This window comes from Seriola aureovittata, chromosome 24, assembly GCF_021018895.1.
Source record: "Seriola aureovittata isolate HTS-2021-v1 ecotype China chromosome 24, ASM2101889v1, whole genome shotgun sequence".
NCBI lineage: Eukaryota > Metazoa > Chordata > Actinopteri > Carangiformes > Carangidae > Seriola > Seriola aureovittata.
Window position 1 is genome coordinate 11,712,527 of NC_079387.1, and position 16,015 is coordinate 11,728,541.

The following is a 16,015-nucleotide window of genomic DNA, read 5'->3' on the forward strand; positions in this document are numbered from 1 at the left end:
AGGTGACACTAGTAATTTAATATAGCTTCTCTTCAGTTTACTTATTTTTCTTGCATGATACAATCTTATATGTAAATAACAGTAATTCAAAATTATCAATGGGAAACAACTACCAATGAATAGCAACCAGTAATACTGTATAAGATTCAGAAGATCAGTCATTGAGTTAATCAATTACCCCAATTGTTACCTAAAGAATTAAAGTCAGTGAAATGACTGGCTCACCTCTCACCTGGTTTGACACAGATACAGTAAGCCAGGTGTAATCTCCCTCCCTCTGGCTCTCTCCTCCTCCTGTGGTTCAGTAAATGGATTAACAGGGTTTGTGTGACAGCAGCACAGAGAGCAAGAGAGAAACAGCAAGAAAGAAAACGACCAAAAACAACAGCAACAACAATAAAGGAGGAAAAGAGAAGCATTGAAAGTGGATGTGTGGAAGAGCTGGAGGTCATTTTGGAAAACTGACTTCACTTTGTATTTGTATGGATCTGTGGGGAGCAGAGATCGACAGTCAAGACTGGATTCTGTTGCTCAGATAATCCATCCATCACTCCTTCATCCATCCCTTCGTCTGTCCCTCCTCCTCTCAAACTGTGGAGCTGCCAACTGTCAAACTGCTCCTAAACTAACTGTGCTGTAACTCATTTTATTTCTTTATTTTACTCTGGACTGCCTGGACCTAGCCTGCTTTTCATATTTGGCCTAGCTGTTATTTAGCCTGGTTGTGAGTATGGTATAATCTAGTTGGCTATAACCTTAGCCTTACACTAATATAGCCAGGTTGTGTAATGTTGTAGCTGTAAATTTATCTTGGATTGTAGCCTGGTTATAAATGAACCCAGGTGAATTCTAGCTTGGCTGTAATTTAATTCTGTTGAACTTCAGTCTTATTGGCTGTTAGCCTGCCAACTAACTTACCCTGGTTATAATCTAGCCAACTGTAATTTAGCCTAGTTTCTAACCTAGCCTGGTGAGTATTTAGCCTAGTTTGTTTAGCCCTGGTTTCATGTAGTGTGGATGTTATCCTGCCTAGCTGTAATTTAGTCTGGTTTTAATCCAGCGAGGTATAATTTACTGTAGCCTGGCTGCAGCTTTAAATGATCTTGGCTGAAATCTATCTTTAGTGTAAATTGGCCTGGTTGCAGATTATTTTAGTTTAGATTTAGCCCAAATAAAATTTGCCTGGTTGTGACTAGCATGGTATAATCTAGTGGGCTATAACCTTACCCTTGCTCTAATATAGCCTGGTTGTAATTTTAACTTTGGTTGTCTAGCCCTGGTTTTCATTTGGAGTGGATGTTATCTTGCCTAGCTGTAAATTAGCCTGGTTGTGAATTAGCCTGGTTGGGACCTATCTTGGTGGTAATTTAGCTGTTAGTAAGACGTAACCTATTTTTAGCAGTAATTTAGCTTGTTTATGATTCAGCATGGTTATAAGTTAGCTAGTCTGGCTGTGACTGCTGGTGACTCGGCCTGGTTATAATATATTCTGGTTGTAACTTTCCCAGTTTACAGGGGAGCCTGTCTTAATTTAGCCAGGTTGTACCTCATTAGAGAATTTAGCATTTAGACTTAGCCTCATTATAAGTTGGTAAGGGTGACACATATCCTGATCATTAGCTTTAATTAGCCACAGATATACATATCAGCACAATGGATCCAGACCGAGAAGAGGCTGAGGTGTTTTCAGACACAGAAGACCCGAGCCCCCTGAGACCAGAGGAGGAAGAGGAGGAGGAAGAGGAGGAGGAGGAGGAGGAAGAGGATGCCATGATCTTCAACACCTGGATGCTGCAGTACAGAGGGGGCAAACAGCAGGAGAAAATCGGAGAAGAGGAGGAGGAGGAGGAGGAAGGGGAGGCAGGGGGAGGAAGAGCTGAAAGCAGAAGCAGTTTAGTAACGCCGGTCCGAATGAGGACCGACCGTCGGGCATCGCTGCCGTGTCAGGTGAGACAGACCAGCAGCAGGAGCTTTCAATGAGGTCACACTGCGGCTGCTGGGTTAGGAGTAGGGTGTGGTTTGTGGTGGGTGTGGCTCAAGGTGGGCGTGGCTTGATGTGCTACAGGCCGCAGGAAGAGCCTTCTCTGAGTTTTCAAAAACAATCCCAGTCTCCCACTCGTAAGTATGACTTGGACGTTGATGTGAACAGTATTTACAGTCTTACCACAGGCTCCATTATTAGCTGTTCTGGAGCTTTCGATCATCGTCATGGAGGTCATGATGGACAGTAATGGACTAGTTCCACCGTCTGCACCAGCTCACTCCACTTATATATCGTACATATAGTTCTGACCTGCAGCAGATTTACTGCAAACTACTTCATGTGAGAATAACTTCAGAACTAAAGGACCAGTCAGACCAGTTAACCTCAGCTTATTCAGGGAGCTGGTGGTCTTCAGGGGGTCCACAGCTCCTAATCAGAGACACAATGAGCCTGAAGACCAACACAGAGGCTCAGCTCCTCCGCTGTTGTCTTAAACTTCAGGCTTTCAGAGGATCTCCACAGATCTCCATTTTTAGCTGCGTTAGCATTAGCAACAAGCTTCCAGCTCCAAGGAGCTTTGAGCTGCTCCGTTGGCTCAAAGTGGTTCAGTTGGGTGTTAAAGAGAAGCATGGCTGTAAAGCCACTAATTAGGATTACAGACTCATAGTCTTGTTTATTTTTGCCAGTGTTGATGGGATTTTTGGATCAGTGATCCATTCTGTTTTTAAAATCCATTTATCAAACCTTCTGATGAATGAAAGCTCAGACTGTTACATCCTGTTCTTTATGTCTGTGTTTTGTTTTTATTTGATTATAATCATCAGTCAAATAATCCCGGGATGGAAACTCTCTGTAAAGCACATTGCTGTTTTTAAAGGTGCTCTATAAATAAACTGACTGAACTGTGAGGGAGGACAGTGGAGTCCAGTTAAACCTTTTAACTGGTTCAACATTAACTAGTCTCTCTCTCTCTCTGCGTCCAGACTACTCTCTCTGCCATGCAGCTGTCTCGACTCCACTCGTCCACCCGGGCTCCAGTGACGGCGAGGGTCCTGCTGCGACGCTCCTCCTCCCGCCGCCTCCTGTCCTCGCCGCAGGAGGCCGCCGCTCCTGTCACCATTCCCACCGGTGAGAGAAGACCCTCCCTCATACCCACAATCCCAGAGGCAACAGTACACGAGAGGAGAGGCCAGTTCAGGAGACGCAACGTCATGTCACTGGTGGGTAAAACAACTGATGTGAGAACTGACCCGTGTTTTTAACCTGAGAGTTTAAACTGTGTGTTCGTTGCAGAGCGATGCAGACCGTGTGTGTCTGATCTGTCACAACGACTTAAACCGAGGAACCGGCGGCACCAGGGAGCTGCAGTGCACACACACCTTCCACAAAGAGGTAACACACACACACACACACACATTGTCACAAAAAGATGGAAAAATCTCTTTAACCTGTCTCCATTCAGGGTTTTGCAAAATACTAAACATGCATTAAAAACGTTCGTCCCTCTCTGCAGTGTATAGAAGAGTGGCTGTGGAGAAAACAGTCCTGTCCTACGTGTCATGTTCAGGTGTCCATGCCACAGCCCGTCCACTGGAGCTCCGCCAGAGTCAAAGTCCCCTAAGACCACCAGTCAGGGAGGCTGACGTCAGTAAACATCCAGCATCACACCCCCAGTGACATCAAGGTCCCTGAAGACTTCCTGTAGTGGACTGTGACTGCTCCTAAAACCAACAGGGAGAGGATACTGACATATAACGATAAGGAGAGGACAGTGACATCACCAGGAGAGGACAGTGACATCACCAGGAGAGGACAGTGACATCATCCAAACACACTGAAACATTCAGATAAGTCGTGAGAAGAGGAGACAAGGAGAGTGGATTAGTCAGGTTAAATTAAAAGGGACCAAACACAAGCAATAAACAGCCTGATCCATTTTCTCTGAATCCATCGGAGTCAATGGATCTGAACTCTGGGACATATAATGGGACAGATAACACAAACATACACTGGGCAGCAGTAGATACCTACATACAGTAAATGGCCAGTTGTGAAGCTAACGTACAACCACAGTAACCTCACTCGTGTGTGTGTGAGTGTGTGACATTACAAGTGTTTTGGGTAGAAACATAAACTGACACTGTTGAGCAGCGTTGTGATGATTTTTGAATAAAGTTTGATTGTGGAGGAAAAATGTTCTAATTTTTGACTCAAAATTAAAACCACAGTAGAAAACTGCATTCCAGATTCAAAATGTCAGGAAGGTGTAAATGAGTCGAAGAAAAAAACTGAACAGTAAACATCAGTAAAAAGTCAAGTACAATAATTATAATGATCCTATTGCAAGAGTGATAGGAAGCTGAGGAAAGATTAAAAACACCATTACTAGATAAAATTATAAATGTAATACAGGGATGATGTGAGTGTTTTGTAATAATCTCAGCTACATAAAGAACTGTTTGTTCATTGCTTTTCTGGCTGTTTAGTTTGTCAGATTGTAGCTCCAGTTCCTTAAAGACAATATTCTGCTCTTATATTTGTAAATGTCAGTGGGAGAACAACTGTTCAGATCCTTTTCATTCAAAATTCAACTTGAGTAAAAGAACAGAAGTATTTAATAATATTAATGATATTAGCATGTAATTAATTAATTATTACCGCTTCTATGTAGGAAGGGTTGGGTGTCCCATAGCCTGTCCGTGCCTAAACATGTTAATTATGATAACCAAGTAAAGATATAATGAGCCTTAAAGTGCCTGAGGTTCACTATTCAAGAGTTGAACAGTCCCTATAATAATACATCATACTTTCAAAGATGATCATATGTGTCTGTAAATTAAAAGTAAAATAAAAGTAACTAGTATGGACAAGTATAGCTGTCAGATTAATTGAATGCAGTAAAAAGTACCATATATTGTGGAGAAGAAGTATAAAGTACTATAAACTGGCAGTACTGTACAGTAGTGAAGTAAAAGTACCTGAAAATCCCTGGTGTTGATTTTGGGGGAAACAGCGCCTCCCTCGGGCTCTTTGTGGCCAGAGGCGGTATTGCAGGCGGAAGTGCTGCACCTGTTGATGCGCTGACTTCTCCTCTTCAGTTTTAACTTCGCTCACCTGACTCTAAAAAACACCTGGGAAGCTTCTGGGCCCTCGGCAGGTGTCTGTCCCGGTGTCCGGCGGGTAAAACGAGGGTTGATGGATAAATTAAAGAAGGTGCTGAGCGGTCAGGACGATGGGAACAACGCGGATGGGACCGGCATCCTGGAGGTGAACGGCAGCTAGCATCAGTGTTGTTTTTAGCCTGTTAGCTCCACAATATCTGATTTAAATTAAGACACTTAACCGGTTAAAATGGACAATAACTTCACCAACGATACGTTCATGTGAAGAGAAGGTTTCCTCAGACATATTCTGCGCCATTAAACTCTCATATTCATCATTAGAGTTTTAATAATTAGTCGATAAATCCACATAAAGTTAATTAGAAGCAATCGTGTTTTATCAAGTAAAACACCGATAAATCAGCCTCTAAAATGTGAATATTTGCTACTTATAATTCAATATTTACTGAATATCTTTAGGTTTTTACTGTTTATTACACAAAATCAAGAGTTTGTTAACTTTCTTTAGACTAATTAATCTTAAAAGTAACGGTCACATTCATCAGCATTGAAACAATCATTATTTCAGCTATTTGTCTTTTACTTACATTAATATCTTCCTTTATTAATGACAGATCCTCTTCAAATGAGCTAATAAAGGAAGATAAAACATTACTTGACTGCTTCTTTCTAAAGCAAGAAAAACATATTTGTTATTTTAATTGGTTAATTTTGTTACAGGCTTTCTGTGTTTGTTATTAATGCAAGAAAAACATATTTGTTATATAAAACGGGACTGTACTTACTGAGTTTAACAGTGTGAAGAGACATTTTAGCTGCAGCTTCAACATCACTGTCTTTTATTCTACTTCCTTAGAAATAGTACAGGTATGCTCTTTATAGAAGTCTGAGTTCATTGAGAAAAAGAAACTAGTTGATATGAATGTGATAATATGTCTGATGTACAGCGTGTGATGAGAGAAACTTTTCTTCCATGTCTGTTGTTCTGATGTGAACCGGCTCAACCGCGCGATGAAACTGTCAATATTTCCTTTAGCCTGAAGCAGCCTCTCTCCCTCTGGGTTTATACCTGAACTCACCTGCTGGATCTGGATGTGATCCATGTAAACCACCTTCCCGCGGTCTGTTTCCGTAGCGTGCCGTCAGTTTGTTGATGCGGTTGTTCATTGATTGGTTGGTTGTTTGTTTCAGTTTCAGCCTGTAGAGACACAGCAGCTGCTGCTGTCTCTGTTATGTTGTTTATTTGCCACACCATAAACAACCTCTGGAGCTGTGACTTCTGATGATGATGATGATGATGATGATGATGATGATGATAATAAGATGATGATGACATCTGTGCAGAGAGCCAATCAGGCGTCGACCCTGGCCTGGGGGACGAGGATGAAAGGCTTCGTGGTCTGCTTCATCCTGGGTGTGTTGTGCTCCGTCCTGGTGAGTCTGAGTGAACACCTGAATGATGCTCCTACACAGCACTGTTTCCATGGTAACAACCTGTCTGTCTGTTCTGTTTGATTCTATAGTGACAGCCTGTCTGTCTCTGTTTCCCTCTGTTTCTATGGAAACAGTCTGTTTCTTTTTTGCTTGTATCCATGGTAACAGCTTGTTTTCGCTGTATGTATCCATGGTAACAACTTCTCTGTTTTGCCTGGCTGTGTCCATGACAACAGTGTGTGTATCTGTCTTTCCCATTTCTATGGTAACATCCTCTTAATCTCTTTTCTGCTTGTTTCTATGGTAACAGCCTGTCTATCTGTCTTTCCTGTCTGCTTCTACAGTTACAGCTCGTCTGTCAGATTTCCTGTCTGTTTCTATGGTAACAGCCTGTCTTCTTGATTGTATCCATGGTAACAGCCTGTCTGTCTGTAATATTCTGTCTGTTTCTATAGTAACAGCCCTTCCTGTGTTGCTGTCAGTATCCAAGGTAACAGCCTGTGTCTCAGTCTCTGTCTCTGTTTCTATGGTAACCACCTGTCTTGTCTTGCTGTACCCATTGAGATTGGTCTGTCTTTCCCGTCTGTTTCCATGGTAACAGCCTGTCTGTCTCTCTGTACTCAGGGCACCTGTATGCTGTGGATCCCAGGTTTTGGTCTCGCTGTGTTCGCTGTCCTCTACAGCGTGGGAAACATCTGCGCTCTGGCGAGGTACCAACCAGAACCCACCTGGTCTGACCTGGTCTCACCTGGTCTGACCTGGACCTAGTCCACATTAGTTCAGACCAGGTCAAACTGGGTAGATCAATCAAACTTTATGTGTGTAGCTCCCTTCGTAGAGGTGAGAGCAGCTCTAAAATAAATGATGTTCATCTCAGTGTCTGACTTCAAAGAAAGGACCTGCTGCTCTCTAGTGGTGGACGTCAGTATCACCTGTAACTCAGCAGGTAAATGTGATGTCATTTCAGCACCATGTTTCTGGTCGGTCCGTGTCGGCAGCTGAGGACCATGTGCGCTAAAGAGAGGGCGCTCGCCACCGCCATCATGTTGGTGAGAACACACACGTAGAGACACGTGAGCAGTCGTGTCAGTGACGTTCTCACATCGTTACACAACTTACACTCTAATTCACTCATTAACAGAGTCACAGTTTGTTTCTGTGTCAGACATTATAGACACGTTTTACTGTGTTTGAAACATGAAAGTTTAAAAGAGAGAAATCCTGTTTCTGTGTTTAAAACCAGCTGAACTGTGACAGGATGAGGAGCAATGACGACGTAGAAAATTAAAGTCCAGTTTCACCAGTAATAACAGTTTAAAATTTCAAAATCCGGCAGATCCTAAACAGGTTCAGCACTTTTTAAATGAACACACAAACCCGACACCTCAGATGTTTTTACAGCTTTAACTGTTGGACTCGTTTGTGCGTCTCTGCAGGTCTGCCTGGTGTTGACACTGTGTGCTGCTTTCTGGGTGAGAAACACAAACGCACAAACAACTTTTTCTTCCCAGGATGAAGTGAATGTGTCACAGATTTACTGATACTGATCTGAGTAAGAAAAGAAAAGATGTGGAGACGTTGACTTTGACTAAAATCGACATAAACTTGTTGAGTTTCATGGTGTTTGAGGTGGATGTTCTGTGTTTATAGTGAATATTTCTTCTCTCTGTTCAAGCTGATGTCTGGTTCTTGTGACTGGTTTGTTGATAAAGTTGTAAAAAAATTTTTTAGCAGAATAAAAACTCATTTTATTTTGTTCTAGTGTCAGTTAGTGTCTGTTCTTTGAATCAGTCTCTCTCTCTCTGCAGTGGAAGAATAACGGTCTCGCTCTGCTGTTCTGTGTCCTTCAGTTTCTGGCTTTCACCTGGTATAACACACACACACACACACACACAGTGTTTACCTGCCTGTCTGTTTTACCTGTCTAACTGCTGCTTTTGTTGATCACAGGTACGGCCTTTCATACATCCCCTTCGCCAGGTAACACACACACACACACACACACACACACACACAAACATACACACACACACACACACACACACACACACACACATACACACACACAAACAACACACACACACACACACACACACAACATACACACACACACACAAACATACATACACACACACAAACATACACACAACACACACACACACAAACATACACACACACACACAAACATACACACACAAACATACACACACACACACACAAACATACACACACACACACACACACACAAACATACACACACACACACAAACATACACACACACACACACAAACATACACACACACACACACATACACACACACAAGCTGAACATGAAGATGAGAACGTATGAAAAGTCAATGCAAACAAAATAAACAACAACAACAACAGAATCTATGTGAGATTCATCAACAATTACTTTTGTAGTATTCAGCAACTACAGTTCCCATAAGGCTTTGCGAGCTGGTTCACTTGTTTAGTTTTACTGATGCTCTGTATGACGACGTTTAACAAAATGTTTAGTCTGTAAAATGTAGAAAACAACAAATATAAGTTTTAATATTTGTGTCTCAGTCTGATCAGCAGTCCAACAGATTGATTATTGATTATTTGTTCCTTTTAGAGGCAGTTCACATTAATCAACTTGATTTATTAATTAAATGCAGCTCAGTGCTGCAGAAAAAAAAAGACATAAAGATATAAATGATATAAACAGTTAAACAACAGAACCAACACTGTAAGAACAAAAGTGTATTAAAAAAGAGATAAATTTATAGTTTTTCTTATTAATTTCTACATGTTTGAACAGGTGTTTCTGTCATTTAAAAAATACTGAAACATTTAATCAAAATAAAAAGTCTTTGAGTTTTGTTTTATAGTTTTACTTGTTAATTAAAATGAAACAAACAGATTAATAAGGGTTAAATCTGTCCTCTCTCTTTTAGGGACGCCGTCATCAAACTATTCTCAATCTGTGTCTAGACTCCACCCCACCTGTCTGACCAATCAGGACGCAGGATGCTGTGTGCTTTGTATCCAATCAGCAGTGAGCATGGGAGAGGCCTTAAAATACTTCAACCTCAGAATCACTGAACGTCTTAAAAAGACCTGGTTTCCATGGAGACCAGTTCTCACTACCTGTACAACTTCCTGTTTTCTGTCATTTCCACCTGGACTCTCACCTGGACTCGGTTTCTGTGTTCACACCAGAACACGATCTGGATTCTGGTGCCGGATCTGATTCAGTTTCTGTTTCATCAGCGACGTGTTCGACTCATTTCACATCGTTTAGTTTTTATTCGTTAACAAAGTATATGAAACATTTCGTTCTCGTTACGTCACCTTCGTCTGATCTGAACCTTCAGGAACCAGGAACTCCTGATTCTTCACCTAATATTTATATTTTTATACTTTAACGCAGCAATTATTTAATGTGGTAGAGAAGCACATGATGATGTCAGAGTGCACCTCAGTACGCTGTGACATCACAGCTGGGCGGGGTTACAGCAGTGCACACTAAAAGCTAATGTAGAGCTGCAGCAATTAGAAAATGAATCGGGCTGTTTTGATAAAGGATGAATCGTTTTTATCAGTTTTGAAGCTGAAATGTGAAACAGTTACTGTTGTAATTTCTTAGAGCTTTGACTTTTTATAGATAGAACAATTAATGGACAAGTTGAGTAGATAATGATCAGACTGATTGATAACTGTCGTTAGTTGCTGCTGTAGTTTTAAACTAAAGTGTTTGAACACACAGAGACAATCAGTTTCTGTTTGTTAAATAAGTCGTTTATTAGAAATGAAGAGGTTGATAAATGAACCTTTAATGGACATTTAACAGATCAAACAATCAGTGAAACTGATGATCATCACAGTTAATTATTCTGTTTCTGTTCCTGTACGATTCAGATTGTTAGAACTCCCTGTCTGTGTGTGTTTAAACATCAGATCCAGGTCTGCCAGTTTAAAGTGTGCAGCTCCTTCCCGCCACAGAGGGCGGTGAACCGGCTCCACCAGCACCGCCTCCATTACTCCCAGTTTACCTTCTGGTTTTAATGGTGCAGGTGATTTCAGCAGAAACATTTACCTCAGTGTTTCCTGTCTGTCGTGTGTGTGTGTCTTCACTGGAACAGTTTTAATAAATATCGATGTCTGTGTTTAACATCAGTGTTTGTATGAAGTCATGAATTTATCTTCACATTTAACACAAAGTAAAATGTCTGTTTCCCGCCTGGAGCAGAGCTGATGCTGCAGCTGATTCCAGATCAGACCTGAAGCTGGCTTTCATTTCTTAAATAGTTAAACGTCGTCGTGTGAATTCTGTCCTCGGTGTGTGTGTGTGTGTGTGTGTGTGTGTGTGTGTGTGTGTGTGTGTGTTACCTGGTGTTTACCTGCCTCCCTCGAACGTCTTCTTTATGCCTGTTAAGTCTCTAAAGCCTGTAATCTCCACCCTCCACCGCCCGCTGATTAAAACACACACACACAATAAAACACACACACACACACACACTCCATTTTAAGGCAGCCACCACAGTCCGGAGATCGTATGTCGCTGTGTGTGTGTTTCCAGATGTTCTGCGTTTGGATTTGACCTATTCTCCATTACATGCTGATCTGAACAGCTGATGGTGTTTTTCTTCAACACTGTCGAGTGACATTTAAACCTCCAGGAGTCACAGTGGTGGTTTTTCTTTTTATTATCATAGTCAAATGAATTAATAGTTTGAGTTGGTTAATCAACGAGTCAGATCTACGTCCTCCTTTTGAAACGGTGAATCCACGCTCGTGTTTTCAACAGCTGACCTGATAAATACGGAGGATTCACGACGCTCCGGGTTCTTTGTCTTGACATAAACACAGCTGTTTCCAGATGTTTCCACTCTGTAGAACTCAGATTTTCTCTTCCACACTGAAGCTTGAGACCGATGTTTTTAAAATGATCCACTCTAGAGACTCAGTAAAGAGCTCAGTTTTCCTCGTCCACACTAAAACATGACGTTTCCAGACTTTCAGCCTGTTCCTGAAAGCATCAGATCTCCTCGTTTCCAGATGTTTCCACGCTTCATCCACACTTGAAACTGATGTTTTTTTTTAAGGTCTATCATCTCTGGACACTTTTCCTCCACACTAAAAAAACACGGTTTGCTTTTTCAGCTTGAACCACGTCAGAGAGAAAAATCCGTCTTTTCACTTTGTGTTTTCAGATTTAAAAAACGTCCTTTTCCTCATCTTCACTTGAGAAGGTGAATTTCAGATGAATCCTCTCCAGAGATCGTTTAAAAGCTCCGTTCTTGTCTCAGGAATCGATGGCAGAGGAGAGTAGAGAGCCGACGGACTCAACTAAATAGAAAAAGATGTTAATTTAATTTGTTTGTGTGGAAATAGTTGAAATAAGCAGATATGAAATCACTGGACGTACATGCTGAATCATAGATTGATTCTTTCTACTCTGTGTAATTAATAATTAATCCTCTGAGTCAGTGTAAAATATATTATCTCTTCGTATGAATCCACTGATTGTAGTTTCTTAATATTTACTTCGTTTATTCATCAAAATTAGAGATAATTAAGCTTCAGTGAAACTGGCATCGAGTGGTCGAGCGAGGTAAATTTTGTGTGTGAAAGGGGAGAGAGAGTGGTAGAGGGAGGTAGTGTGTGTGTGTGTGTGTGTGTGTGTGTGTGTAATGGGGGGAGAGAGAGCGGTAGAGCGAGGTACAGTCGGACTATCCTGTGATTGTTTCTGATGTTCAGTTGGAGCTGAGCAGCTTCACATCACACAGCGACCCACTGTAATTAATTAACATCATTCATTAACAGTTATTTTCAATTAACCATTTAATTGTCAATTTGTGTCGTTTAGTTTTGGGATTATTTCACCTGTCCAGCTCAGTGTCGAGTGTCACAGGTAAGTTCATTTTATCAGCTGTTGCTTATTGATCACCAGAGATCTTTGATTCTTATTCACACATTTTACTTTTCTTTTATATTTATGGGCAGAGAAAAATGTCACTCGTGTTTTATGGCAACGTTTTTATTTTAGTTTTTATTGTTTGTTTTAATGGATTTAATAATTATCGATTATTATTGATATAATTATCTCTTCATGTCTTTAAGCATGAAATCCTCGTCTCCCTCCACCTGCAGTCTGTAATTAAGTCATTATTTAACAGTTTAATATTTACATTTACATACCTGCTTATTTATCTGATAATATAATAAGTAGAAGTAGGAGAGATATTTTCTCCTCACCAAAACAGGTGAGAAATATTAGAAATATTAGAAATATTAGAAAAATATTTAACAAAAATCAAAATGATTTTAAAATCATGTAACTGAAGATTTGAATGATTTAAACACATGCTGCTGTAACGTACGTTCTGGACGTCACTATTGTTCCTGCAAATTATTATTAATGTTTGTTGCATTTTATTATTTAATATAAATAATTTCAACTCCAAATAATGAAGTAATACAATGAATTCAAGCCGAGAGTTCAGTGAATGATGTGAAGTCGAGTGTTTGAAGCTGCGACCGAATCATTCGTGACATAAATGAATGAACACGATGATGCAGGTGAATATATAATAAATATATGATAAATATATTTGTTTATATTTATATTAGTGTCGCAGGAGTTTTATTTTTGCTGTAAAATGAATTGAAATCTTGCGGTTGTTGGTTCGAATGAGACAGAGACACAAACACAGACTGAGTGTCGCTCTGAGGAACAAGGAATAAACGGGATATTATTTCTCTGATGCAGCAGCTTCATCCTCGGCTCACGTCCCACATCCGACCCGTAACAAGAGCGAGGCCGAACAACGTTTCACAGATCACTTCTGTCTTCATGATGACGAGCCAACGTCCGGACGTCTCTTTCCTTTCAGCTCTTCCTCAGACTCAGAGAGAAAACACATGTATGATGTGAAGCTGCTGTGATTGGCTGACAGGCCTTAACACCAGAGAAACATTCTCTATTTAACACTTCAAGATCATTTTGTTTTAAATCATTAAATTCAATTATTTTTTTTTTTTCAGGATTAGAACCTTTAGATTCAGTGATGAAATAAATGTGTTTAAATACAAATCCAACAACAGGCGTAAAACTGAAAATATAAAAAGCCTAAATTATATTCAGAGCTTAATTACAAATGAACCTTAAAGCTGAGTCGATGTGTTTTTGTGTAACAGTTAAATTATTTCCAGGATGATTCAGTTTATTAATTAAAAAAAGATTTCATGTACATTTATAAAGCTGCTGAAGTAAAGTTCACAGTTCAAGTCTTAAAACCATCGTCATCTGCCGACGTGAAGGTTTTTAACCCTGATCTCTTCATCACGTGCTGCGATGTGGAAAAGTTCAACATTTACAAAGAGCTTTCATTCATTTTCTGGTAAAAATCCCACAGTTGCAGAATTTGGGGGAAATATTTGTAGAATAAAGGAAAAGAAAAACATTTTACAGGAAGTAGAAATTAAAGGAGTTTATCAGGACATTGAAAATTGGTGGACCTGATCAATTAACATGATTAACTGATGGTCCACAGATTCATGTCTTGTTGAACTCTGACTCCAAACTAACTTCATTCAGGTAAAAGCCACATTATTCATTATTCATCATTTCTAATTGAATGATCATCTGACGGCTCCAGCAGCCGCGGTGCTTCACTTCCTCCTCAGTGGCAGAGCCGTCCGATGCGTTCAGGTGCTCCTTCTCTTGTATAACATTTGTCTGATGGTGTGGAAATCAAAGTTACATCGTCACTGAAGCTTCATATCAACGAAACTGGATCATGACGCCATGACGCCATTGGTTCATGAACCAATGGCGTCCAAATTTAGGTAAAGGCCCAAATTCTTGAAAATTAATAAATAAATTTTAATGGAGAATTTAGGTAAAATAACTCCCTAGTTGTTTTTGTGTCTGTGTGTCTCCAGATGAAGGTGGAGGGATTCCAGGAGGACGGGGAGTCCGGTTCTGTGTCTTCAGCGGACCGGACCGGCGGTGGAGGCACCGTCGTCGCCACGGTTCGCAGCGGCGGGACGGCGTGCAGCCCCGGCTCGGCCGAACGCTGCATGTCCCGGCTGCTGAGCGCGGTGGAGAGCGAGCTGCAGGCCGGCCGGGAGAAGGGCGACCCGACGGAGAGGGAGCTCAGGGTGACGCTGGAGGACGCCGAGCTGTGGAGGAAGTTTCAACACATCACCAACGAGATGATCGTCACCAAGAATGGACGGTAACCACGACGACTGTCTCCAAAACGAACCATCTGAGCATTAGGCAACGACACGCACGTGGTTAAAGGAAGTTCAGCGTGAAAGGAAACAGACCGTGAAAAACTGCCAAGTGACGTTTTATAGTGTTTAACCAAAATAACCAAAATACACGGAGACAGAATCTTTCTCACATTAATGAGACGTGGTCAGTCGGAGGCTCCTCTGTTCCTGCTGCTGCTGCACAACTAAAACTTAAGTTTCACCTCGTTTGAGATTAATTATATTAATTATATACGTCTCATATTAAATAGATATATAGATTAAATGTACAGAAATACTGCAGTAATGAAAATGAAAACTTGTCCAGAGTTTAGTTGGTGGATGGTCAGAAGTTTGCAGTGGTCGGTGTTTGGACTGAATCCTTCTGAATATTGTGAGACGACGGTGTGTGTGTGTGTGTGTGTGTGTGTGTGTGTGTGTGTGTGTGTGTGTGTGTGTGTGTGTGTGTGTGTGTGTGTGTGTGTGAGTCCAGATCAGCGATCCTGTTAACCAGGGTTATTCATTAGTGTCGATATCAGCCGTCAGCGTCGCCTCTGTGTGCTGTCTTTTTTTCCCGAGCCGAGGCGTGTTGACCAGTCGCGCCCTGCCGTGGGCAAACACTCCATTCACACCTGCAGAACGCCACTTCAGCTGCTGTTACTGATGGAGAGCGCCGTGTTTGTCTGAGCGCCGCGTTACGAGGAGGAAGACTTAAAGGGACTGTCGGTGTTTTTCACAGAAGGTGGAGGTAGAGAGATAAAAACACGACGCGCTGTAAAAGATTTAACTCCCCCGCAGTTTATACAGTTTGAGTTCAGATCAATTAGTTCATATTCAGATCATTAATCAGCAGCTGGTTGTGTCAGTCTTTCCTGAAATGAGTCTGAGGTTCGGACTGATGCTCAGATTAAACATGTGAAGACTAATGAAGAAAATAATCAGCAGATCAGTTCATGTAACGACAAGAATCTCTTGGTTTAATCAACGTTTCTGTTTCTTCTTCTTCTTGTTTGTTGAGCTCGTCATCGTCCTGAAGGTATTTGAGAAGATTCTTAAACGACCTCCGGACACTTGGACTAACCTCTGAAAACTAATGGCGTCTCTTCACAGTCGCATGTTCCCGGTCCTGAAGGTCAGCGTCTCGGGTCTGGACCCCAGCTCCATGTACTCCTTCCTGCTGGACTTCGTGCCGGCCGACGGCTGCCGCTGGAAGTTCGTGAACGG

General features: G+C 41.3%; 3 protein-coding genes across 3 annotated transcripts in view; all 3 read left to right on the top strand.

Annotated features, from left to right (window-relative positions):
• Positions 1 to 180: 180 nt before the first annotated feature.
• On the top strand, positions 181 to 4,166 carry si:ch211-207l14.1 (histone H3.v1). The gene is made up of 4 exons (XM_056370768.1): positions 181 to 1,947; positions 2,968 to 3,204; positions 3,278 to 3,376; positions 3,498 to 4,166. Exons 1-4 carry the CDS (start codon positions 1,654 to 1,656, stop codon positions 3,603 to 3,605), a joined length of 738 nt encoding a protein of 245 aa, XP_056226743.1. The 5' UTR covers positions 181 to 1,653; the 3' UTR covers positions 3,606 to 4,166.
• An 854-nt stretch (positions 4,167 to 5,020) lies between these two features.
• On the top strand, positions 5,021 to 10,705 carry LOC130165464 (vesicle transport protein SFT2B-like). The gene is made up of 8 exons (XM_056370777.1): positions 5,021 to 5,251; positions 6,451 to 6,540; positions 7,165 to 7,250; positions 7,508 to 7,589; positions 7,977 to 8,012; positions 8,349 to 8,407; positions 8,491 to 8,520; positions 9,484 to 10,705. Exons 1-8 carry the CDS (start codon positions 5,180 to 5,182, stop codon positions 9,518 to 9,520), a joined length of 492 nt encoding a protein of 163 aa, XP_056226752.1. The 5' UTR covers positions 5,021 to 5,179; the 3' UTR covers positions 9,521 to 10,705.
• Positions 10,706 to 12,283: 1,578 nt separating this feature from the next.
• The window catches only part of LOC130165445 (T-box transcription factor TBX19-like), an 11,348-nt gene continuing 7,616 nt past the window's right edge, over positions 12,284 to 16,015 (top strand). Inside the window, exons 1-3 of the mRNA XM_056370744.1 lie at positions 12,284 to 12,443; positions 14,477 to 14,772; positions 15,902 to 16,015. The exon at positions 15,902 to 16,015 is cut by the window's right edge and continues 163 nt beyond it. Coding sequence (XP_056226719.1) covers positions 14,477 to 14,772; positions 15,902 to 16,015 — 410 coding nt within the window. The 5' untranslated portion in view covers positions 12,284 to 12,443. The remainder of the gene's footprint in view (positions 12,444 to 14,476; positions 14,773 to 15,901) is intronic.

Coding starts and splice junctions, on each gene's coding strand:
- si:ch211-207l14.1 (XM_056370768.1), top strand. CDS start 1,654: ATGGATCCAGACCGAGAAGAGGCTGAGGTGTTTTCAGACACAGAAGAC. Junction 1,948..2,967: donor GGGCATCGCTGCCGTGTCAG/GTGAGACAGACC, acceptor CTCTGCGTCCAG/ACTACTCTCTCTGCCATGCA. Junction 3,377..3,497: donor CACACACCTTCCACAAAGAG/GTAACACACACA, acceptor CCCTCTCTGCAG/TGTATAGAAGAGTGGCTGTG.
- LOC130165464 (XM_056370777.1), top strand. CDS start 5,180: ATGGATAAATTAAAGAAGGTGCTGAGCGGTCAGGACGATGGGAACAAC. Junction 6,541..7,164: donor GTGTGTTGTGCTCCGTCCTG/GTGAGTCTGAGT, acceptor CTCTGTACTCAG/GGCACCTGTATGCTGTGGAT. Junction 8,521..9,483: donor TCATACATCCCCTTCGCCAG/GTAACACACACA, acceptor TCTCTCTTTTAG/GGACGCCGTCATCAAACTAT.